The sequence below is a fragment of the Hakea prostrata genome, chromosome 4 (genome assembly GCF_041222555.1).
Source record: "Hakea prostrata isolate BN-2017 chromosome 4, UWA_Hpros_2, whole genome shotgun sequence".
Classification (NCBI taxonomy): domain Eukaryota; kingdom Viridiplantae; phylum Streptophyta; class Magnoliopsida; order Proteales; family Proteaceae; genus Hakea; species Hakea prostrata.
In genome coordinates, this window is record NC_142603.1 from 5,794,994 (window position 1) to 5,820,041 (window position 25,048).

Sequence of the window (25,048 nt, forward strand, 5' to 3'; positions counted from 1 at the left end):
CTCTCTCTCTCTGTGGTCGTTGGAGAACTTGAAATCCAGAACAAATATTTCCCGCCAGTTTAGGGTTTTTTCACTCCTCACCAGGTGAGTTGATCGACCATAGCTTCCTTCCATCTTTCGCTCTTCTCATTTTCTCCTTACGCGTTATTTCTAAACTTATGAAATCGTCGAGATTTAATTGCTTGGAGGACAATCTCTCAGTCAAGACTACTTTTAAAGTTTTGTAGGGTTTAATTTAGTTAGTATTCTTCTTGGTTTAATTCTGAACTGTTATTCCATAACTCTTTTACTTTCTTTTCGTTGTTAGATAGATAGATCTCCGATACGTTCGTCTTCTTGTGAAAAAGTTCGCGAATGGATTTCAAAATCCACATTGAAACAGAAGTTCTTGGTTGGAGCATACTGACAATTCTTTTGAGATAAATAGATGTATGTCTGCTCCGATCTTATCCTTTTTTTATTCGTTCTCTGCCAATCCATGAATAACTATGACGGTTTTGCTTTTTTTCAGACCGGATTTTGTGATTTATGTGCCCTGTCCTGACTTTCTTCTTTCTGTATTTAGTCTAAGTGTTGATACTCTCTCAGATATGGTATAAATGACGAGCATTAAGCACCTGCGAAGTCATGTTCATAGTTCCTTGCGCTCAAGTGTTATTTTGTTTGACTTGACGAGGGTTGTAGAAGAATTGATATTCAACAGTCTCGATGCAGGCGCAGCCAAGGTAGTAAATAAATAAAACTGAGAGGGCTGCATAAGTCGCCATTTTCACTATGTAATGGCCGTGCTTGCGTAAGGGTTAAAAATTTATTATGGTTGTACAGTATCTCCAATTTATGGTATTTATGCAATTTTGCTATGTATGATTTGTGAGAAACTAATAATTCAGCTTTGAATTGCCAAAGTTGCTTTAATGGATGCTTTAATTTATTTGCACTTTGTGGACTGCTGAAATAAGGAAATCTTTATTTTATACTTTTTGTTTCTCAATATTAGTAGGCTAAATTCTATTACTAATTATAGGCAAACCGTAACCCTAGAGAAATTATCTAAAGTAAAAGACAACTAGACAGACCTTATCCCAGCTAAATGGGTTGGCTACATACCTAAAGAAAATCCTATCGTAATGAAATAAAACTAGTTCCAAGATAATAGTTGTTCTCATAAACTGGCAACCTCATTTGGGTTTAGCACTCTCCTTAACAAATCTAGTTTCATAATTATTGTGGACTTGGAGAGAGAACTAAGTAGAGGCTTCACGCAGTGGTCGACGGACCATGGTTGTAGCCTGAGGTCAAGGTATTGAAATAGCCTCTTAGCAAAAATTGATAGGATAAGATTGCATAGAAAATTGCCCCCGGCCTTGCTTGTGTGGAAGCCTTCAGCATTGAGTTTGCCATTTTTTGTAGAGAGAATTGAGTAAGCTTCTAGAATACCTAAGTCGAGCCAGATGGCTGCTTTGATGACAACATAAGCCATCTACAAGGTAGGATACTAAAGAACTGGCTTTTAAAAGGAAAGAAAAAAGAAAAGAAAAGAAAAAGCTGAATAACCGTAGGATCTTTTTGGTGGCTGAATACTTAACATGGTCAATAACTCTAGTTTTCAACCCCCCTAAGAGCAACCGACTACTCTTGGTACAACGGTGAGATTCTTCCATTATGACTTACTGGTGATGTACCTTCAATTGAATGAGGGCCAACACCAAGATGTTAGTGTAGAAGTTTGAACCAACTAAAATTGTTTCAAGAAAGGGTTTCATGAGAGCTCGGTTTTGGGGTTCTATGGGGTCAAAGTTGGGGGATCTCGAATGGGGTCTTGGATGGTTTTTTTAGCTACACGATTTAGATGGTGTCATAATGAGGGATCAAATCATCAAAGAAGCTGAAAGTAGGAGGGAAACCAATATTTAGGGACAAAATAGCTTATGGGTTGGTTATTCGGTGAAATTGTTGAGATGCAGAATATGAGATTTTTAACATTGGGAGGGGGATTTGACATGCTTCGAGTCTAGCTGGGTAGACATAGGAGTTGTCCTTAATGTCTAGTTGGGTCATGGGTCTGTTTGGGTAGATTAGGAGATACTCAAATTCTTGATTTTAGGGTTTAGAGAATTTGAATTTCAAGAACTGAGTGGTTCTGGGGCTTAGGTGTATTGGTTGGAGTTTGGATCTAAGCCAGGAGGTTATGGAGATGATGGGCATCAATTTTGGTGCAATTTCTAATGGTGGATGTGGGAGAAACAAAATTTCCTGGAAAACTAGGGCTTGGGTACTTAATGGGGCTGTATTAGGGTTTAAGAAAAAGGAGAAAATGGGGTGGGGAAGCACTTGTTCTGCAACTAGTCTGTCATAGAACCTGTTCTTCATTAGGGAAGCTTGGATGATGATAGTGAAGGCTGCATTCAGAGTCAAAGCCAGGTCTTGAATGCTAATACTGAGAACCCTAACAGCAACTTGGATATGACTACCTAAAAAGCTCCAACTTGGATGTGACTCATAGGACTTGAAACTGAGTAACCAACGTGGAGCATAGTTTTAGCTATTGGCATGAGCATGAATAGACCTAGTTTCATGCTAATAGGCGTACTTGTCCTAACTTAAATTGATCCATTGTCCTAATTTAAATTGTTCCTACATAATACCCTCCTACACCAATTAAACCAATTGAACCACAGTCTGATTATAATCCCAGAAAAATGCTGAAATAAACTTAAGTTAATAATTTATTTTCGTAGTTAATCTAGATGCCCACATTATAGGCTGATTAAGAGGCCCATTACACTTCTAAACTAAAGGATCAGAGGCCCATGACCTAGGGAACCCAACCCTAGGCTTATTTTTTGGGCAAATAGGCCCTATTTTGGTGGTGGATCTGCATTAAGTGGTCATGGTTTGATGGCAGGAAACAGCCTTCCATACAGTGGGGTTAAGACTGCAAACATAGTGAACATTCCCAGACCCAACAGTGGCGGGAGCCTTGTCCAGTACCAGTGTTGTGCCCTTTAAAAGCAATTGACTAGAACCCCTAAGCAGCCAACTTATGCATGAGTCAGTCAATTCATGTTCCACTGGTGATTCATTGATTACCCTGGAATCTACTCTAGAAAGTGTCAATGTATTCTAATTGGTTATGAATGCTATCTCTTAGAATCCTTTGGTGAATCTTGTACACCAATTGTAAATTTGTAATGGCTCCTTGTTTTCATTCTTGTGAATTGTAATGTTGCTTCTGGGACTATGCCATGGACGTTGGTAAGATTTGAGTAATACTTATCTTTTCATTAGAAAATCAAAAAGCAGTTCCATTATGTATCAATAAATTCAAAATTAGATTGATAATTGCATCCAGAGTGTGGTCACCGAACTTCCCGAACATGAATTTTGACTGATAGAAAGTGGAAGCTTAACAGTTTTCCGTTTGTATCTGTTAGAAAAGGGCAATTTAGGAAGGGATTGATCCATCGAGAGTTAGTACTTTGCGCTAACTCTCGATAGGAAAGAGTGGTAGGAATTAAGAGTTTTATACCAATTGAAATAGGTTTATGCTTTCCTATATAGAATAGACTTGTAAATTAGCCTATATATAGAAAAGTTACTTTGAGGAGTGCTCACAAGATATAAGAGCCTCCGCAACTAAGTCGTGGCTTTCATCCTCTCCTCTCCCCCATTCCTCACCTTATTCTTTCTCAAAGTAACATGGTATTAGAGCTGTAGGTCCTCTTATTCCTTTCGATTTTATAGGAAGGAAAGAAATTGTACTTGGAGAAGAAGCAATCGAGAACGCACGAAAAATATTTTCCCCCCCCGGGGGGGGGCGAACAAGATTTTCTGCGTATCTCGCACTCGAAATACGATTTTAACGATTATCACCGTTCGTTCAAATTAAACACAATCCCAATCGGCCCCAATCCGCCGTTCTTATTTGGAGCATATTCTCGGGTTTGTTTCCTCCCCTTCCCGTGCCCTTTTGTTTGTGGAGGAAGAAGAAGACCCCAGAGCCCGGGTTTCTATCGTTTGCATCTTATGGTGGGCTGGCGGCGGTCGCTCGCGTTGGTTCTCGGGTGCGGAGTGTGTCTAACCTCCTCGTCTAGCTTTTGATATTAACTTACGTTGGTTATTCCCCCCGTGGTTGTGTGGTAAATCAATTGGGATTTTTTTTTTTTTTTTTTTTTTTTTTTTTGTTTCACTAGGAGAAGAAGCAATCGATAAGAAGAAGCCGGTCGTTTCTTCGTTTGCAATCGTCGGCCGTTCTGTGCTCGGCTGCTTTTGCTGCATCGTTGGGTCCCCCTTGTGGAGAAAAAGCATCGATTGTGTTGAGATTTCGAGACTTCGACTTCGAGAAAGAAAGCTGCGATCGATTGTTAAAGAGTGAGAGAGATCGATCATGTTGAAAGATTTTGTTGAGACTTCGAGACTTCAAGAAAGAAAGCTGCGATCGATTAAGAGAGATCGATCGTGTTGAAAGACCTGCGATTTGTTTTCTTGTTTGGTCTTGAGTTTCGGTGGTTTTAAGGGGACATCGATCGTGTTGAAAGACTGAGATAAGTTTTTTGATTTGGTTTGATTTTAAGTTGATTCAAGTTTTCTGGTTTGGTTTGATTTTAAGTTGGTTTATTTATGTTTATGAGATTAATCTGAATCTGGGAATAATTCTGATTCGGTTCTTTGATTCTGATTTCGATTTACGGGATTTGATTTTAAAATTGTTTGATATGGGAGAAACTTCAAATAAAAATACTATGACTGAAATTATTTCTTCATCCTCTCATCGGTTAATTGAGAAGAAATTGGAGGGTGGATCAAATTTCCACCAATGGAGGGCTATAGTTAAAATTGTTCTTACTGGACGGGGACAGATAGATCATTTGACTAAGATTGTACCCATAGATGATGATACTTGGGCAATTGTTGATGCACAAATACTTGGGCAGATGTTTAATTCCTTGGCCGATAACATTATAGATTTGGTGACTCACTTACAAACTGTGAAGGAATTATGGGAGTATTTGAATGTGTTGTATTCTGGTCAGAATAATCTTGCTAGAATCTACGAATTGTCCCAGGAATTTTATCGAGTAGATAGAAAAGGTAGAGATATTACCCAATATTTTGCAGATTTTAAAAGAATGTATGAAGAACTAAACTCTATTCTACCTATCTCCTCTGATGTCAAAACTATGCAAAATCAAATAGAGCAATTAGTTGTTATGGGTTTCTTGGGAGGTCTTGGAAAGGAGTTTGAGGCAGTTAGAGCACATATTCTTGGTAGTGATCATGTACCCACGTTAGCCGACACATTTTCAAGAGGTCTTCGTGTTGCAAGGGAGAGTACCAATAACTCTACAGAAAATTCAGCTTTTGGCAACAGTTTCTCGAGGCACTTCTGGAGGACAGGTCCTTGGTGGACAAAATATAGGACGAACTTAAGGAAATAATACTGGAAAATATCCAGGTTCACACAACTCTACTGACAGTCCAAGACAAGTTAAGACTTGTCATCATTGTGGTCGTCCAGGACATATTCAACGATCCTGTTGGAAGCTTCATGGGAAGCCTCCACACATGGCGAATGCAATTATCACTTCTGAATCAGCGTCTACAACTACTAAAGTTCATCCTGAGGGTAACATTGTAAAGATGACTGAGGAAGATTATATTCGTTTCACTCAGTTTCAGGCCACTCAACCACAATCAGCCACTGCCACCCTTGTTCAGACATGTAATGCTACTAGTTGCCTTTCAACCACATCTCCCCATGGATCATTGATTCAGGAGCTTCTGATCATATGACCGGGGCTACAGGTATATTTTCCTCTTTTGTTCCATCATCCTCTTTGGTTACACTTGCTGATGGCTCTCATATCAATGTTAAAGGAGTGGGTACAATTCAACTCACTCCATCCATTACCCTACCCTCAGTTCTTTACGTACCTAATTTGCCATTTAACCTATTATCTGTTCATAAATTTACTTCCACTAATAACTGTTTGGTGAAATTATTTCCTGGATATTGTTTGTTTCAGGATCTTACGACGAAGAAGATGCTTGGTAGAGGCCGTATGTCTGGGGGGTTGTATCTATTCGAGGAGATATCCTCTACTCCTTGTTCTAGTATTTCCATCCCCCATCAAATACATTGTCGGTTAGGGCATCCCTCTCTGGAAACCCTAAAATTGGTAGATAAAAGTTTTCATTCTCTTTCAAAGTTGGATTGTGAGTCTTGTCAATTTGGAAAACTTCATCGTGTGAGTTTTCCTCCTCGTATAAACACCAGATCAGACCACCCTTTCTCTCTAGTTCATTCTGATGTGTGGGGACCCTGTCTTGTTAGTTCTACTTCAGGTTACAGATACTTTGTTACATTTGTGGATGATTTTTCAAGAGTCACTTGGCTTTATTTAATGAAAAATCGTTCAAAATTATTTGATATATTTTACAATTTTGTTATTGAAATTCGTACTCAATTTGGTGTTCCTATTCGGACTTTTCGTAGTGATAATGCCAAAGAATATTTCTCTGATCCGTTTTGTAATTTTATGGCTTCTAATGGGATTCTTCACCAATCCTCCTGTGTCGATACTCTTCAACAAAATGGGGTTGCAGAAAGAAAAAATAGACACTTATTGGAGGTCACCCGTTCTCTCTTATTTGAGATGAAGGTTCCTAAATCCTTTTGGGCTGATGCGTTTCAACTCGCTTGTTATCTTATTAACGGGATGCCTTCATTTGTCTTAAAAGGTGGCATTCCTCATTCTCTCTTATTTCCTTCATCTCCCTTATTTACTTTACCTCCTCGCGTATTTGGTTGTGTGTGTTACATTCGTAATCGTCGCCCAGGGATCTCTAAACTTGATCCTCGTGCACTTAAGTGTATTTTTGTGGGGTACTCTCGCACTCAAAAGGGATATCTTTGTTATTCTTCTGACTTACGAAGATATTTTGTTACTGCAGATGTGTCATTTTTTGAGTCAACTTCTTTTTCCACTGAATCTCATAGTTTAACTGACCTAAATGATGATCTATGTATTTTTCAAAGTGTGTCTCCACAGGGTACAGTTCCTTCCCCTCCACCTCTGCCAGACATCACCAAAGTGTACATGCGCCGGCCAAAACCACCAGCACCCCCCCTCGTGCCGACTTCGTCATTTGATCCTGCGGACGTTCCTGCCAAATCTAACCTTGATATTCCCATTGCTCTTCGGAAGGGTACTCGTTCTTGTGTTTAGTATCCCATCTCTAACTTTATTTCATATTCTAATTTATCACCTGGGTTCTCTACTGCTTTATCTAATATCAAGAATTATCCTATTCCTAAGAATGTTCTTGAAGCCTTGTCTAATCCTGAGTGGGTCAGTGCAATGAACGAAGAATTACAAGCCTTAGAAGACAATCAAACTTGGGATCTTATGCCTTTACCCTCAGGAAAGACAGCTATTGGTTGTAGGTGGATATTCATTGTGAAAGTTAATCCTGATGGTTCGTTAGCTCGCTTGAAAGCTCGTCTCATTGCCAAGGGCTATGCTCAAGTTTATGGCATAGATTATGTTGATACTTTTTTTTCCTGTTGCCAAGCTTACTTCCATCCGTATTTAAATCTCTCTTGCCGCTACATACAAGTGGCCCTTGTTTCAGTTGGATGTGAAGAATGCCTTCCTTCATGGAGATCTACATGAAGAAGTGTATATGGAGCAACCACTTGGGTTTGTTGCTCAGGGGGAGAAGAATAAGGTTTGTCGCCTCCGCAAATCATTATATGGTCTCAAGTAGTCACCTCGAGCATGGTTTGGACGATTCACTACCGTTGTAATAGAATTTGGGATGACTCATTGTGAAAGTGATCACTCTGTATTCTTTAAAAACTCTGATGCAGGCAAGATCTTTCTTGTAGTTTATGTTGATGATATTGTCATTATAGGAGATGACATTTCAGGAATTGATAGGTTAAAGACCTACTTACAAGAGAAATTTCAGACCAAAGACTTGGGCAAGTTAAAGTATTTTCTAGGAGTTGAAGTTGCCCAATCAACAAAGGGCATCTTCTTATCTCAACGGAAGTATGTACTGGATTTGCTTTCCGAAACAGGAATGTTGGGATCAAAACCTATAGACACTCCCATGGAATGTAACTTAAAGTTAATGCCAGAAGATGGAACCATTCTTGATGATCTAGAGAAGTACAAAAGGCTTGTTGGGAAGCTAAATTATCTTGACTGTGACTAGACCTGACATTGCCTTTCTTGTCAGTGTTGTGAGTTAATTTTTGTCTGCCCCACGAACATCACACTGGGATGCAGTTATACGAATTCTGAGGTATCTTAAGAAAGCACCAGGACACGGGCTTCTTTACACTAATCATGGACATAGAAATGTAGAAGGATTCTCTGATGTTGATTGGGCTGGATCACCTATTGATAGAAGATCGACTACAGGCTACTGCACATTCATTGGAGGAAATCTTGTATCATGGAAGAGTAAGAAACAAACTGTGGTAGCAAGATCAAGCGCAAAATCTGAGTATCGTGCTATGGCACAGGTAACATGCGAGATGGTATGGATAAAACAATTACTCCAGGAATTATGAATTATTGATGACACACCAATGAAGTTATGGTGTGATAATCAAGCTGCGGTTCATATAGCATCAAATCCAGTCTTTCATGAACGTACCAAGCATATTGAAGTAGATTGCCACTTTGTTCGTGAGAAATTACTGCAAGGCATAATATCCCCCAAGCATGTGAGGACTGGAGAACAACTTGCAGATTTGTTCACCAAAGCTCTAGGGAATACAAGGGTTACCTATATTTGTAACAAGCTGGGCATGAGTAATATATATGCTCCAGCTTGAGGGGGAGTGTTAGAAAAGGGCAATTTAGGAAGGGATTGATCCATCGAGAGTTAGTACTTTGCGCTAACTCTCGATAGGAAAGAGTGGTAGGAATTAAGAGTTTTATACCAATTGAAATAGGTTTATGCTTTCCTATATAGAATAGACTTGTAAATTAGCCTATATATAGAAAAGTTACTTTGAGGACTGCTCACAAGATATAAGAGCCTCCACAACTAAGTCGTGGCTTTCATCCTCTCCTCTCCCCCATTCCTCACCTTATTCTTTCTCAAAGTAACAGTATCAATGAGCCTAAGCTTTTCAAACATGAGTCCAGGTAGTTATGGTTGTTAATTCTTTGACAGTGATGGTGGTCAGTTGCTTTCGAAGGGATGATTTAGGCTTATAACACATTTATCGTCATTGGAAAATGAAATATCAAGTAGCTCTATCTACAAATCTTCTGGAGGCTAAGAGCTTGGCTGAGGACCTTAGAAACAATAACTCTAAAGCTACAAAAGTTACATGGAACAAGCTGGGATTTTCTGTGTGATAGTACTAGAACTTGAAATCAGTACAGCACATGGAGAAAAAAAGGAAGAAAATAGACAGAGAAGGGAGAGTGGAGAAAACAGCCCTAGAAATTAAGAGAACAGAATGGTTCTCTACTTCATGGCAAACATTGAAGTGGATGATTATGAGAAAGGGAATACTTACGTCTATTCATACATAAGAATACATTTATGACCTTTATGAGAAGAACGTAATGTGAATAGGGTTGATCCCCGTTGGTCAAAACCCTAAAGTGGGCCCATAGAGGGCTGGCCGAACCCTAAAGAGGGTATTTTGGTCAAAACCAGCCCTAAATAGTGCTGTTTTTTTTTAATTTATTTTCTAAAGAGTTTCAGTCAATTAGGAAGTCAAGTTTGAGTTAAATAAGAGTTCTTGAGTCTTTAGTTTCTTTTAACTCCAGCATATGTCAAGCAGAGTCTTTAGTTAAATAGAGTTTAGCATGTCTCAATTAGAGTCTTCAGTTAATTAGGATTTTATTTCAGCATGCGTCAATTGGAGCCCATTAGATCTTTTAGTATTTATTTTAGGTTTTTAGTAGGCTATAGATAGCCTATCCTTTCTTTGTAAAAGTTAAGTCCAGATGAATAAAAATTACTAATAATTGCAGCCAAGGAAGGTGCAGCTGGGTCCTATTTGGGTAGGACTTTGCGTTTGTCTAGTTCTCTCAAATTCCACTCTCTTTCATGTGATCCAGCAAGCAATCCAGCTACACTACAGCAGCTCCCTCTTCAAATCAGGTACACACAGCCCTTCCCCACTACCCTAGCTCCATTTCAACTTTTTCCCTCCCCCTCCCCTGCTGTTTCAGCAACCCCAGCTCCTTCCCCTTCTTGCGCAAGCCCTAGAAACCCTTCCTTTCCCATTGCAGCCCCTCCCCTCACCCCTGGAGGCCTTCCTCAGCATCCAATCTTCCTTGCTAGTTGCTACAGCAAGTAAACCCTCCCCCAGCCCCTGCCTACCTTTCAGCTCCCTCCCTTCCCCCTTTTTTTTCTCTTTGACCCCCCTTCTCTCTACTGACTTGTGGCAGGACAAAAAATAGAAAAGAAAGAAACGAGAAGAAAGAAAGGAGAAAAGAAAAAAGAAATGAGGAAAAGAAAAGATTAAAGATTGCCCATGATATTTACAAATCCCTTTCTTTCCTTCGGAGATCCAGCCCGTAGTTACCCAAACCCTCCCAAGACCAATCCCCTCTATTTCCTTTCAACCCTTGGGTGACTTTGGACATCTCAAAACCATCCCTTAGGGATTATATTCCAACCATCTACTAGGTTTGACCTAATTGAGTTTTCCTTATCAATTTAGATTGACTCTTATCTTTTCCTATCAACCCATGTCACTCCTAAGAGCTTCCAACAACTTTCTTAGCTACCCATAGACATCTCATTAAATTGTGATTGATTTACTTGCTGGAAGATTCTAGGCAAACATTAATTTTAGGGAATCAATTCAAGAAAAACCTAACCCTAAAATTGGGTTTCACATTTATGAGAAGAATAGTAGTTCTTTTTATTCATATCACATTTTGTTAGCATAATATTTGTAAAATTGGGTTATTGGTTATTTTATTAATTATGGATGAGACTCAAAAGCTGACAACAGTCCAGTTGATTTGTGATATGAATGTCTAAACTCCTGAGTATTGTTGGAATGAATCCGTATGTTTGACGGAGCCATGACACGTTGCTTGATGCAAAGGCAATTTTCTAGAACTTTTGGTGAAGAAACCTAAGATCAGGGAGACCGTGTTAGATTCAGCTTGTATGCTTGAAGATCAGTTCAAATTCCTTCATAGAAAATCTGAATTTGATAATATAGTAACTTTTACAAGAAGTGGGCACTTAACAATAGAGCTTGAAACTAATCACAATAACCCATCTCAACAAACACAGATGCTGACGTGAACTCACCTATTCATGTTGAAAGTTATTTTTCCAGCAATTTGTCAGGATCCAATACTAGAGGGTCTTAGTATGAGTATAGAAGTCGTAGTATGAGTATAGAAGTCTTGTAGATGTCTTTAGATTGCTTATAGATCATATGAAATGGACATCCATGAAAATCAATGCTTACAGGAGTTGAGTATACCAAATAAATTTCTTTAAAAATGTGGCATTACATCCCATGACTATTAACACTGAATGCTGAACGCATAATATATAATCCCTTAACATTGATTTGTTGTCTCATGCAGCAAATCCTATGTTTTACTTATTTCAATCATCTTTTGTTAAATGCTCACATTTTTTTGGATCAGGAATGCTTTTTAGCAAGATGTTGAATTATGAAGCTACTCACCAGTTTCTTCATGCTTCAATGAGTGACAGAAAATATTTCTATTATTTACTGTTTCAGGTATCCGTTGCCATAGGTGTTGGGACATGCTTTGTGAAAGTAGAGGATGATGGTTGGTAACAGCATCTTCTCTATATCATGTAAAAAGTCAAATACTTTACTGTTCAATCTTTCTTAAGCTGACATGCCTATCTTCAGGATCTGGTATTACTCGGGATGGATTGGTTTTGCTGGGAGAAAGATATGGTATTTATGTTGATTTACCCCCCATTTTATTGTTCTTCTTTTTCCTATTTCTTCTAGTGTTAATCTTGCTGCTTTATTCTTTTATATTTACACGTTTGCTTTCTGGTTTCAATTGAATTAATTAGGTTAATGAACTGCATCTGATTGAATTGTACTCCTTTTCTTTGTAAACCTAAAGCTTGCTGGTGGCAATTGTTCTTGAGACCTTGCTTATATTGGTCCTCATGATAAGAAAGTCATGAATGTCCTCTTTGTTTAGCATAATAAATTATCCAAGATTTTCTTGATGGACAGTTATATGTTTAATCCATCATACTGCACACAACAATCTACTAGTTAGTCTGTGATTGACTGTAGAGATATTTAGTGTTGTCCATCTGATGAGGGTTGTTTGTTTGATATGTGAACAGCAACATCAAAGCTGCACCATTTGGCTGAAATGGATGTTGCTAGTCAAAGCTTCGGTTTCCAAGGAGAAGCATTGTGTTCCCTGTCTGATATCTCTTTGGTAGAAATCATAACAAAAGTTCATGGACGGCCATGTGGATATCGCAAGGTCATTAAGGCATGGTTTCTAATTAGTTCCTGTAATTTGTCTATTTATGTCTTCTGTTTACGTACTGCTTTTCTGAGAAAATGATTTGTTTTTCTTATTCTTAATATTGCTAGGGATGCAAGTGTTTGTATCTTGGAATTGATAACTGTAGGCAAGATACAGGTACAACAGGTAAGGTCTCCATGTTGATTTGATCATTTTATGGTTGCAAAACTGACTTTACTTGAATTTTTTTTGTAAGCTCTAGGTTTTAGCCCTTTGAACTGTTAATTTTCAGAAAACAAACTTTGTACCACATTTCCTACGCATACTGCTTACATTCTTAATGAATAAGCACTCAAAAATAACATTTAGGATAGTAGTAACAAAGATGAAGGCAAAAACAGATAATCATCTTGCTATTCTTGCTATTGTTCTGACAAAGGAAAGACACTATTACCTTGTTTTCCCTTTTTATTAGGTTTTACAGCTAATATTAAGAAATTATCCGTCATTGCAGTCATTGTCCGCGAATTATTTTACAACCAGCCAGTTCGGCGGAAGTATATGCAGTGCAGGTTATGTACCCGAGATTTTGGCACTTCTTACTTATTTTCTAATGGTTCCGAAAGATGGTTCTTGTTTTTTTCTATTATATTATTTATTAATTTTGGTTCTGCTGATTTCAGCATTGTTAATAATTTTTATATCTGTGTTTGACAGCCCCAAGAAAGTCATGCATTTAGTCACAAAATGTGTACTTAGAATTGCACTTGTGCATCCACATGTTTCATTCAGAGTCATCGATATTGAGAGGTATCGTTTCATCCCAACTGGAACATAGATGCTGCGATTTATTTTATCTTATTATTATTATTATTTTTTTGTGTCCTTCAATATTTTTCTTGAATGCAGTGAAGATGAAAGGCTTTGCGCACCTTCTTCCTTTTCTCCATTGTCATTAGTGACAAAAAATTTTGGTTATGAGGTTTCTAATTCACTTCACAAACTGAGTTTATCTGAGGGTGCATTGAAGCTTTCTGGGTACTTGAGTGCTCCTGGTGACTCTTTCCCCATGAAGGTATATATGATTCATATTGACCAGATAATTGTAATACCATAGTTTGTTTACACATCATATCCCTCATTCTCCTGTTCCTAATCAGGTTTCATTATTTTTGCAGGTTTTACAATTTGTTTGTATCCACATCTCTTTTTCCCTTCTGTGGATGTGTTTTCAGTCTTAACAATCCTTTTCATTTCCCTTTTGATGACTTCAATTTACTATAGTTTGTTATTGACCTTTACATTTCTAGACATCAATTCACGGTTTGTTTGCAAGGGTCCAATCCATAAACTGCTAAAAATTTTGGCTTCTAGTGACAAGTGTTTGGATCCATGGAAGAGAGAAGCTCAGTTCCAATGTGGGAAAAGGAGTAAGCCCCAAGCTTACCCAGCATACATCCTGAACTTGTGTTGCCCTAAGTCTGCCTATGATTTAACTTTTGAACCATCAAAAACAATTGTTGAATTCAAGGTGATACCTCTCTCTCTCTCTCTTCTCTCTTGTGTGTGTTCAAATTTTATTGATTCAGCAAATTTCTTTGTAGACATTTAGTGGTTACAGATTTTCTGTTGTTTAAATTCTTTTTTTAATGAAGAAATTGTTAAGCACTACAAATTATTTTTTGTGTAAATAAAAAGTTATTAACAAAGAAGGAACCCCTCTATAAAGGGGAATAAGGGTAAAAGAACAAAATTACAATGCAAACAAAGGAGGAAGAGGCCTCCAGATGGGTGAGGGAGTCCCTCAGGAGTCAAGACACAAAAATATGGTTGTTTCTTGGGAATCAACACTGATACGGAAGTTTTACACAAAACTGGGTTAGACCCGGACCGGTTTCCTCATTCGATCGGTTACCTCATGGCACTCGTCTCTTAGACAATCGGGTTATACCCGGCTGGGGCTTCACATTCAGCCGGGATAGGAACCGACTGAGTTGATCAAGGCGCGATGAATGCTCTGCTAATACGGCAACCTTTATCTATGAAGAAAGTCAACTCCATCGACGATTGCACGGGACTAATTAAAGGAAGACGCGATCTCAGGAATATGACAGCCCCCGTCGGATAAACTTACCAAATGCATATAAGGTAACATTGACAATATAAGATAGGGGACATACCTCATCGGTAAGCATCCAATACACTCTAAGTATAATCTTGTGTAGCTTTTGCACGAGACCTCACTTTGTTCATTATCTGACTTTGCCATCGGAGGCGGCAGCCCGGCACACAAGCCGGCCCGCATCTAACTTTTCTTGCAGGACTCATCGTCCCGAATACGAGAGGAAGCTCAATCGGATCCAGAAGTTTAACTGAGACGCATCAAACACAATTAGAAGCGGCCTTAGATAACATGCTCCTTACATCACAAGAGGTGGAGTTCCAGATCTGCTGGAAGGATCTGGAGGGAGGAGGAGCATTTCTTGTGATTGCTCTCCATCCAAATATGGTTGATAGTAGCACCAAATGCACAAAAAGAATAATTGAAAAAGGTTATGTCCGCCCAAATTCATTCCTATGTGAGTGGAAGATTCTTTGTCTCTATGGCTGTTGGACAAGAGCCCCTTCTAAAGGGAAGAGGAATACAGGATGCCAAAAAGAGGGTGCTGATGTAGTTCTAGATTGGTTGGAGTCCAAATAGAAGCCAAAATCATGATTCTTCTATGAACAAGTAATTTGGTTTGGTCAACAACACTATGGTTTTTGGTCAATTTAGCATCAGGGTTTGATGATTGGATTGTTTCGATTGAGGTGGGGGAGTTTATCAGTAAAGTTTTTGGTTGAGTTTTGATGGTGGAAGATTGTTGTTTTGATTCGAGAGCAATTTAGAGTTAGGTCTATGGGTTTGTGAAAAGAGAATAATTGGGGAGTCTAGGGTGTCAGATTTGGGTTGAATTTAATGGAGAGTGTAAGGAGAGCCAGTCCAGATTTGGTTGGATTCTAATGATTGTTTTTCTGTTCGCTTATTCACCGTTGAGGTTTTAGGGTTTGTGGGTGAAGTCCAGAGATGGGGGATGTTAGGGTAAATGGTTCAAAGGACTTGGAGGAGGTAAACTTACTGTTGCTGCTGAATTTTTGTGTGGTTAATTAGATTGTATGCGGAATTAGTCAGTTTATTCTATGTAATTTTGGATTATTTCAGTTAAACCGGTTCTCCGTGGTCCAATTAGGGTGCATGTAATTGATAGTACATATAGTGGAACTGGATAGGGACTCTGTTTTGAGTCTTTCAGTTTCCTAATGAAGTTTGAGTTACCTAATAGGTTAAGGATTGGTTTAAGCCTTTCTTTTTTAGTTTATTGTTTCATTTTTTGTTTCTTCTATAAGTTTGTTGGGGGGTCAGTAGTTGAACCCGAATTTTTATTACGAAAAAGGCTTTTTTCTGGTCTCTTCCTTTGAAGATCTGTCTTGCACTTGATCAAAGTTGGTGGGATTGGTGTTTGATCCAACCAACGCCTTGCAGTGTGGAACCCATGTGGATCTTTTAAAGTATTGGCGTTTGATACAGTTGACAATTATCATCATGCAGAGGACCAAGAAATCCCATGTTGAAATCCTTGTTAAAATTATCATTAGGTTTTTTTAAGTTCCTGTGTATAAATTTTCCCCTCTATCACCGAGTCACATCCTTGACCCCCATATTGGTATTGAGAATCCCATCAAGAAAAAATGATCCTGTTAAGGAGGCCCCTTTCCTGATCTCATATTCCCACCTACTTTTTGGAAATGAGTGAACAAGGGCGCCATGCTCTTACTAATCATTCTTCTCCCAAAGATCTCTCAAAAAGACCAATGCTTGATCAAGCTTCATGATACTCTTAATACTATCGAAAGAATGGTATCATGATTCCATTATCCTTGTCCATAGACCAACCTAAATTCGTCTATATAGTTTATTTCTTAAAAACTTCTTTAATCTTAGTTATCATTAAAATAAAAAGAGTAAATTGCACTGGCACCCCAAAATAGAGGCCTTAAATCACTGACACCCCACTTTATGTTTAAAAAACACAGAGACCCCAAAATTGGATTTTCATTGAATATATTTGTCCAATTTGTCACTGAAAACCTTTCAGACACTGTTTATTATAAGGATATTTTTTAAAATAAACAGTGATTTAACTGTTTTCAAGTGATAAATTTGACAAATATATCCAATAAAAATCTAATTTTGGGTCTCTATGCTTTTTAAACATAAAGTGGGGTGTCAGTGCTTTAAGGCCTCCATTTTGGGGTGCCAGTGTAATTTGTTCAAAAAAAAAAAAAAAACAGGGAATCTAATGGATTTACATTAAAATGAACGGGACCCTATCTCTTTAGGGGCTTACTCAAAAGGGAGCTTTACCCTGACGCAAGTAGTCTCCACGGCTATACCCAGATATCTCATCTTGTTGAAAATAGTTGGGCTCCTCCATGAAATAATTTTGCTTCGTTGACAACCAAATTTTATGAAAGAAAATATCATTGCAAGCTTCTTCAATAAAATCCATGCATCTCAAGAATACTATTTAAACTTGAAAAGAAGTGGGTTTCCCAAGATTGACTTAAAAGTGCCAAATATTTGTTGTTCCCAAGTTCTAAACAAAAGTAATATTGTACTGCATTTAGAAACTCAATATTCACTTAGCTTCCCTGCCATTCTCTCATCTTCATTTTCTTTTTTCTGTTTATTTGTTATCGAATATTTTTTGTTCTCATGGAGTCATGAAAATTTTCTTGCATTTCTTTGGACCACAGATGTCTTATACATCCTCCCTGATTTCCAGGACTGGGTTCCTGTACTAGCCTTTGTTGAGCAAGCCATCAAGCAATTCTGGCAACAAGTTCCAGTCCAAGGTTATCTTCAAGGATATAGTTCCGTATTTTAGACTTTTTTCTGTGGATATTTTGTTAAAATAATTTAATTCATGATATTTTGTAGGAGAAGACATTGACCAAACTTATGAGCCATTAAGAGGAGATGAAAAATACAAGGATGATGACAAAATTGCATTGCCAGGACATGGTAATTGGATGTTATGTCATTCAAAGAATCCTCTTTGGTGAACATGTGCATCAAGTCTGATCGTGTTCCATGTTTTGCCATTTCCAAATCATTTACTAAGGATGAAATCACTTCCTTGTGTTATTTTGCATAAAACTTCCTAGGATTTTGTTGGACAATAATAATAGTGAAGAATTTACGTTTTCATGATAAAATTGTGAAGCTTCCCCCCCCCTCTTCTCATTAAACTTTTTACCGCAGGTATGTTGGTGAAATATGAAGCTGCAAAAAAGAAGCGCCGAACCCAATATGATCTGATTGAAAAGAAGCGCCAAACCCAATATGATCTGATTGATATTTGCTCATACTCTTGCCCTCTAAATGTTCGAACCAAAGATTGTCATCTTAAGCTTCACCATAAGAACTGTGATACTCCATCAAGGAAACTTCATGGGAACAGTCCATGTTTTGAAGGACAAAATATGAACACAGGGTCTGCTTTCCAAGTTATGGCTCCAGCTTCATTGAGTTCTTCTACTGCAAACCATATTTCAAAATTTACTCCAGATTGCAGCCATACGTGGAGTCCTGGCAGCAATATTTTTTCTTCATTCGATAATTTGATGAAGGATGTGTCCATTGCTGCAGAGTCATCACTGGAGTGTGTGAAAGGTTCTTTTTTAAATTCAGGATGTGGAAATGAATCTCCTGAAGCTGATGCTAACATTATTAGAGAACTCACAAGTTGCCTTTCACCAACCAACAGCGAATTCAAATATAGAAGTTGTGTGAGGCAGGTTTCATTTCCTTCAGACTCTCCGAACAGTCTTAAGTTTCCTCTTTTGGGGCATTGCTCATTGTTGAGAGATGTGCCAAATGAAGGATCGTTGGAATTGAATACAAGCCATGAAGAATTTGAGTGCTCGATGCTAAGAAATGTACCATACAAATGGTCATCGTATACAAACACTGAAGAATTTGAAGTTCACCATGATAGGTTCATGACCAAAAGAAAACCCTTTGATTCTGAGGAAATGATGGGTGTTCCAGATCTTGATTATGGTAACCAGAGTTTTGATTTCAGTTTGAAAGCTTCGTTGCAAGATAGGCCAAAAACCTGTCAACAGTCTGGCAGCATTAGAAAATGCAGCACTGCTAAAGATTTAGACATGTTGTCTAGGGGTTTACTTAAAGGATATGCTTCTAATTCTGATAAGATGATGAAATTCTCAGAAGCTGAGATGGATCTTCAGAGTCATGATATCTTCTGGAAATCTGCTTGGCAAGATGAGGCAGAAAGTTTTCGGATGTCATCCAGCAGCATCACAAAATGCAGCACAGCTACAGAATTAAATGTTTTGCCATGGGACTCCATGAAACCGCCTCCTCCTGATTGTGTGTACCTTACTGAAGGGAGTGGCCTTCCAAATGATTCTTCCTTGCAAGTTGGAAAAATAGGCTCTAATCATCAATCCATGAACTCTGAATGGTGTTATGAATCCTCTGATTCCATTTCTTTGGATACATCTTGGAAGGACAAAGACCTTTTCTGTTGACTATGCATGCAGCAGAAAGAATTTTAGATCTGCCAAGAGTGCCATGTATGCACCTTCTGAAAATGGAGAATGGAATGATGAATATGAGGTTTTTGGTTACAATACCATGCGGAATCCAACTGAAGAAAGTTGTCCTGTTGTTTATAGGGAGATCTTTCCTGACAAATTAACTGATGTAATAGACTGGTTAGGTCTAGACTCTTCAAGGGAAAATAATACGGATAATTGTACAGTACCCACACAGCCCTTTCCTTCTCGTAGTTATAATAATAAGGAAATCAATCAAAGGGATCTGCGATCTCAAAATTGTGAACAATATCTTGTTCATAAACAACGTTGTAGGAGAAGCCACTCAGCTCCACCATTTTGCAAGGGTCGTAGAAAGTTCACTGTTTATAACCATGAGACAACTATTGCAGAGCCTGATGCAGGGATTGTGCATGATGCCACTACATTACCAGGTTTTTTTTTCAGGACATGGAATGCCATTCGACATCCCCAAACCTAGTGCTAGTTTATGTGGATTGATAATGCAAATATGCAACTGACTATTTCTTGTGTTTATACAGGAGCTTATAAATTTAAGCCTTCATCACGATCTTCTGCCTTATTTGAGCAATATTCTGAACGTAATCTTTTTGATAGTTCTTTCTCCTACACGGGGTACTGCCACTGTTCCTTCCATCGTTTACTGCCATATTAAAATGCAAAATGAATTTATTCTGTTTATGTGACTTGCTCTTGTATGCAGAACAATCAAGGAGATAATGCAACATGGAAAACAGAATATCCATGATATCGAAAAGATTCCTGAGATTGAGAATATAAATGATCCAGATTCTGTTGAAGGTAGAAAGAATTTGCTGCCTATTCCTGAGATTGACAATATAAATGATCTAGATTCTGTTGAAGTTAGAAAGAATTTGCTGCTTGTCAATCTTCCTGATTGGTATTGAAAATATAGACATGAATTGTATATGGAAGCTAGAAAAAGCTAAAGTTTATAGATTGCTAGTTTATCTGTAATTATGGAAAAAAGTCCATTCTAAATCATTGTTTTAGTACTCTAAAGGAATTTCTTTAATGCTGAATATAGATTTATGAATCTTGAACTGCAAAATTCTTTTATAGTTCATAGGAAATTCTAAAATGCAATTTAAGTCTTTTCTGTACTACATGGAGACAGGAGATCCATAATTAGTGTGAGTTCTGCTTTTGATGATTTCAGGCCTCACTTCTGATTGTCTGGAAGATTCAACACTTTCTGGAGTCAAGTGGCGGAATAGCCATCTACAGACTACAGCTAATCACGTAGTAATTTTCATGTTATTTTATTTAATAAGTTAAGGACTTGAGGGATAAGTCTAGCATTCATTTTCTTACATGTTCGATATACAAGTTCTGACTTGTCCACTAACCCAATTGCTTCGGATGCATTTTTGTGTTTAGGATGGAAATGAACCAGAGAACTTGCACAGATTAAATGATATACTTGATGTCTCTTCTGGGATATTGCAACTTGCTGCTGGTTCATTAGTTCCTGAATCTATTGAAAAGGATTTTCTTGAGAATACCAAGATTCTCCTGCAGTTGGATAAAAAATTCATCCCTGTATTGGCTGATGGGACATTGACCCTCATTGACCAGGTTCATTTGCTGCTTGGCCTTTCTGTTTTCCTCATCTTTACATGAAATTGTTGTTGCTTTTTCCCCCAACATAATCTGAAGGTTGATTAGAATACACATGGAATCACATACACCTCCCTAGGAAGGTAAAAGTTAAAAGGAGAAACTTTAATATGCGGCAGCCAGTCCATAAACTAGTGCCCAAGCTAATTTATTGCATAAACTCACGCATACTTCCTCAAGCAGGAAAATTAATGTTGTACAGTCCCAGCATTCAGAATAGGGTACCAAGCTAGAGAGAAGTAAGCCCTTGGTGAAGAAGTCTGCTAGTTGATCACCCTGTTTCACAAAGGTTCGCAAAGGCATTCAAAGTCTTTTGTCTTTTCCCGGATAAAGTGCGCATCCAGTTGAGTGTCCTTTGTTCTTGTCATAGTGTCATGTTGCACAAGATTGTTAGCTACACTTATAGCAGTCTTGTTATCATGATAAAATCTTGGAGGTGCTTCTGTGTTAAACCCCAACTCTTGGACAAGCCTCTACCACTGGAGTTCACAACCTCCATCACTCTTTGAGCCATAGCTCTAAACTCAGCCTCTGCACCATATCTGGCTACCATCGGTTGCTTCGCGCTCCTCCAGTTGACTAAATTACCACCCACAATGTATGATAACTTGATGTGAACTCTCTGTCTGAAACTGAACCAGCCCAATCATCATCAGTGTAGCCTTCTATCCTCAAGTGGTTGGGCCTGGCTTAGAGAAGATCATTTCCTATAGGAGACATCAAGAACCTATATGACTCACCAAGGATGCTAGGACTCTTTGGATGTTACTATCCAAAGGGCCAATCTAATATTAGGCTCAGATCAGACAGTTCTCATAGAGAACCAGCAAAGCTGAATAGAAAATAATCAAATAATCAATGTTTGTTCGTGTTACTAATTCAAAAAGTATTTATGGATGGCCAAAGAGCCTTACAAGGGGTTCTTTGTTAGAATTGGACCTCAAAACCTGCTGGACTTAGGACTCCTACCAGACTTGGGAGTTATGGAAAGTGATCATAAGTATATCTAAATTTAAATCCAAATCTGCCTTGCAACAAGTTCTGAACCCAAATATGAGACTTTGTGAAGTTTGAATGTGAATTATGGCTGTTGTTTGATCTGAAGATGCACAACTCCAGCACGTGTTTCAGGTTTCACAGAAGGAAGAAAGGAACTCCTCTTTCAATCTTTCATTACTAGACCTTTGCTTTCTCATTTGGATAATACCCTTTTAATTTTAGTATTACTTCATTCATTACCTACCAATCTCTTTTGGTTCCAATCAAACTGTTCCATTTGGGAGTATTGGGCTGTATTTATGATACCAATGGGTTTCTTGTTCACAGCATGCTGCAGATGAAAGGATTCGACTGGAAGAATTGCGTCACAAGGTGGTGTTGTCTTTCCAGTAAAAATTCTTGCAGTGAACCATAGATCATATTTTGTTGCTTCACCCCACAAAAAGAAAATGTGATAGGTCACAAAGCTATGTGAATTATCAGGTGCTATCTGGTGAAGGGAAGACTGTTTGTTACCTGAACGATGAGCAAGAGTTGGTATGTCCATTTATTATACCATGAAAGATCTAATTTGATGTTGTTGGAAGCTTTTACTATATAGTTGGGATTCAGATCTTGGACATTATTGTTTCTTATTTTAGCCTTTTATGTCATTTAGTGATCATCACTATTTAATAATAGCGTAAATCACAGGTACTTCCTGAGATTGGATATCAGTTACTGCACAATTATGCAGAACAAATAAAGAGTTGGGGTTGGATCTGTAACATCCATGCTAATGTTTCAGGTTCCTTTACAAAGTAAGTGTTTACCTTTCTTAGTCATTATGTATTAGATCATTCTTAGTGTGAATACTCTGTCATGAGGGCTGTATTTTTAACTTTTGGCTTCTTGTCGGGGGCCTTTTGCTTAACAACACTACATGCCAATCAGATGCTCAGAAACTGCACCTCATTTGAGTAATGCTTCACTTGATTAGATATTAGTAGTTCAGAGTCTGTTCTCAAATTGTTTTGACTTTCCTCTCTGAATTGTTTGAGGCATGTTTGTTTTTCCAATTAGAGGCGTTTTATTCTGAAATGCTTGATGTTAAAACAAATCTTCTATCTCAGTTAATGAACCAATTTTATTCTCTTCTTCAGGAACATGAACCTCCTAAACAGGCAACCATCTTCTATCATACTGCTTGCGGTGAAGATTCAGCTTTCTTTTTTTTCTTTTTCTTTTTAATTTCTATTGCATTCTGATATATTGAGTGTTTGCTCGACCATTTTTAGATTTTATTTTCCAGTTTTAACAGCAACAAATGGATAAAATAGAAGGATTAAGAAAATCATGAGAGCCATTTTCTCAAGTATCTTGGTTTTATCAAACGTAGGGAGAGGATATGTTCAAAAGTAGTAGGCTCTATGCTGTTAGCGTACTTTATAAGAAGGGTAAAGAAAATCTTGAGAACCCATTTCCTATAGTATCTTGTTTTTATCAAATTTAGGTAGAGGATACGTTCGAAAATGGTAGTTCTACGCTGCTAGGTTACCTAATTAGGAGGGTTAAAAATTTTTGAGAATCCATTTCCTGCTGTGTCTTGTTTTTATCAAACTTAGGGAGAGATTGTAGTTCTATGCTGTTAGGTTACCTTATATTTGATGTATGTTCATCTAACTGGTTATGTAGGTACCTTGTATTTTGGGTGTCAGTTTAACAGACAAGGATCTTCTGGAGTTTCTGGAGCAGGTAACGTTGACCACTTTGTACAAAACCCTTCTTTTTGCTAGTAAAGTGTCTCAATTTAGCTTTGCTGAAAATTGATGATTACTCAAGGCATAATTATGATTATCTGGCTTCATTTTTTTCTCACTCTCTAAGCTTGCTGAGACGGATGGATCATCTACTATGCCACCTTCAGTACTTCGAGTACTCAATTTTAAAGCATGCAGAGGTAGAAATGTCTGATATCCCTGATTTTGATGTCTGTATTTAGCAGCTAGATAAGAGCTTTGGTGTCTAAATTTAGATTTCTGACTATGATCTCTTGACTTTACAATTAAGGAGCAATTATGTTTGGGGACTCCTTGTTGCCATCAGAATGTTCATTAATTATCGAAGAACTGAAGCAGACATCTCTGTGCTTTCAAGTAAGTACACTGTCTGTCAGATGTTGCACACGTTGAATTCAAATTCCATCATATGCGATTTCATTTGGATCTACTATTTTGAAAGTGGAGTATATAATTATTAGAAGGGGGGAAAATCTCACGTCAAATTTAGGTAGTATGCTATTTGTATTTTTTTTTTTTTTAAGGCTCTTCTCATGCTTTCCCTTTTCTTTATTAAAAAATCATTATTAGTCAAAAAATAGATGGATGGCTGATTGTAAAGAACTTTGTTGTAGTGTGCCCATGGGCGACCAACAATTGCCCCTCTCGTCAACTTGGAGGCCTTGCACAAGCAGATTGCTGAGCTTCAGTTGTGGAATGAAAACTCCAATGGATTGTGGCATGGTCTGCGTCGGCATAAGCTCAGTCTTGAACGTACAAAACAGCGTTTAAGCTCATCTAGAGTTTGATGGCAATGACAAGGATGTCTTCATGGTGTCTGGTGTGTGCTGCCCATTTTTGAAGGCCTGGTGTAAGTAGATTACTGAGCCTCATTTATGATTTTTGCCTTTAAATACCTGGGGCATGCCTTGCACTGACGTAATACACGGGAAAGCATTATTTAAGCACTCAGGTGAAGATGACAAGCAAGGTTGCCTTCCCTGGCAATTTATTAGCCCTCCAGATGGGTTCGAAGCCTGTAAAATCTGCTCCTTCAAAATGCATTCTTCAATTTCTTTGTACACCATTATCAAAGTTCCACCTGGGGTCTTCAAATAAACGCCGACAGCTGATCTCGTAAACAAAACAGATATCATTTGTCTTAACCCTCAATGGATACATGAACATGAGCTGTACAGTGGTTGTAGCTGTGTGTAAGACTAGTGTGGTACATTTCTTCTGCTAGTCTATTACATTTACGACTGTCATAAGAGAAGTTCTATAGTAATATGGTTGAAATTGCCTCCTCTTTCACCTTTGTATGAAGAACAGCCAGTGCAGATATGGTCCAATAGAAAGAGGGATAGGAGAAAACAATTAGTGACAGCACATTTTAGCTGAGTTGGGTCGGATGATAGTTGCTTATGGCCTCATCAATTTACACTTAAGAGTGGCAATAATTTCAGAATCCTCGATCCTCTTTTGTGAGTTTGTATCTTGCGGCTCCTTGTAGAGTTATAG

The 25,048-nt window shown here is 38.1% G+C and overlaps 1 protein-coding gene across 1 annotated transcript; it reads left to right on the forward strand.

Annotated features, from left to right (window-relative positions):
- MLH3 (MUTL protein homolog 3) lies at positions 1-25,046 on the forward strand. Its single transcript, XM_089151690.1, is given in 28 exon segments — positions 1-84; positions 308-429; positions 566-725; positions 11,756-11,807; positions 11,894-11,941; positions 12,352-12,506; positions 12,611-12,668; positions 12,997-13,054; positions 13,200-13,292; positions 13,392-13,557; positions 13,661-13,676; positions 13,793-14,013; positions 17,309-17,378; positions 17,464-17,547; positions 17,788-19,070; positions 19,072-19,543; positions 19,652-19,745; positions 19,834-19,931; positions 20,311-20,396; positions 20,532-20,729; positions 22,098-22,142; positions 22,254-22,307; positions 22,464-22,570; positions 22,913-22,961; positions 23,445-23,504; positions 23,637-23,709; positions 23,820-23,905; positions 24,163-25,046. Coding segments are annotated over 26 exon segments (4,026 nt in total). The 5' UTR covers positions 1-84; positions 308-429; positions 566-599; the 3' UTR covers positions 24,337-25,046.
- The last annotated feature ends 2 nt before the right edge of the window (positions 25,047-25,048 follow it).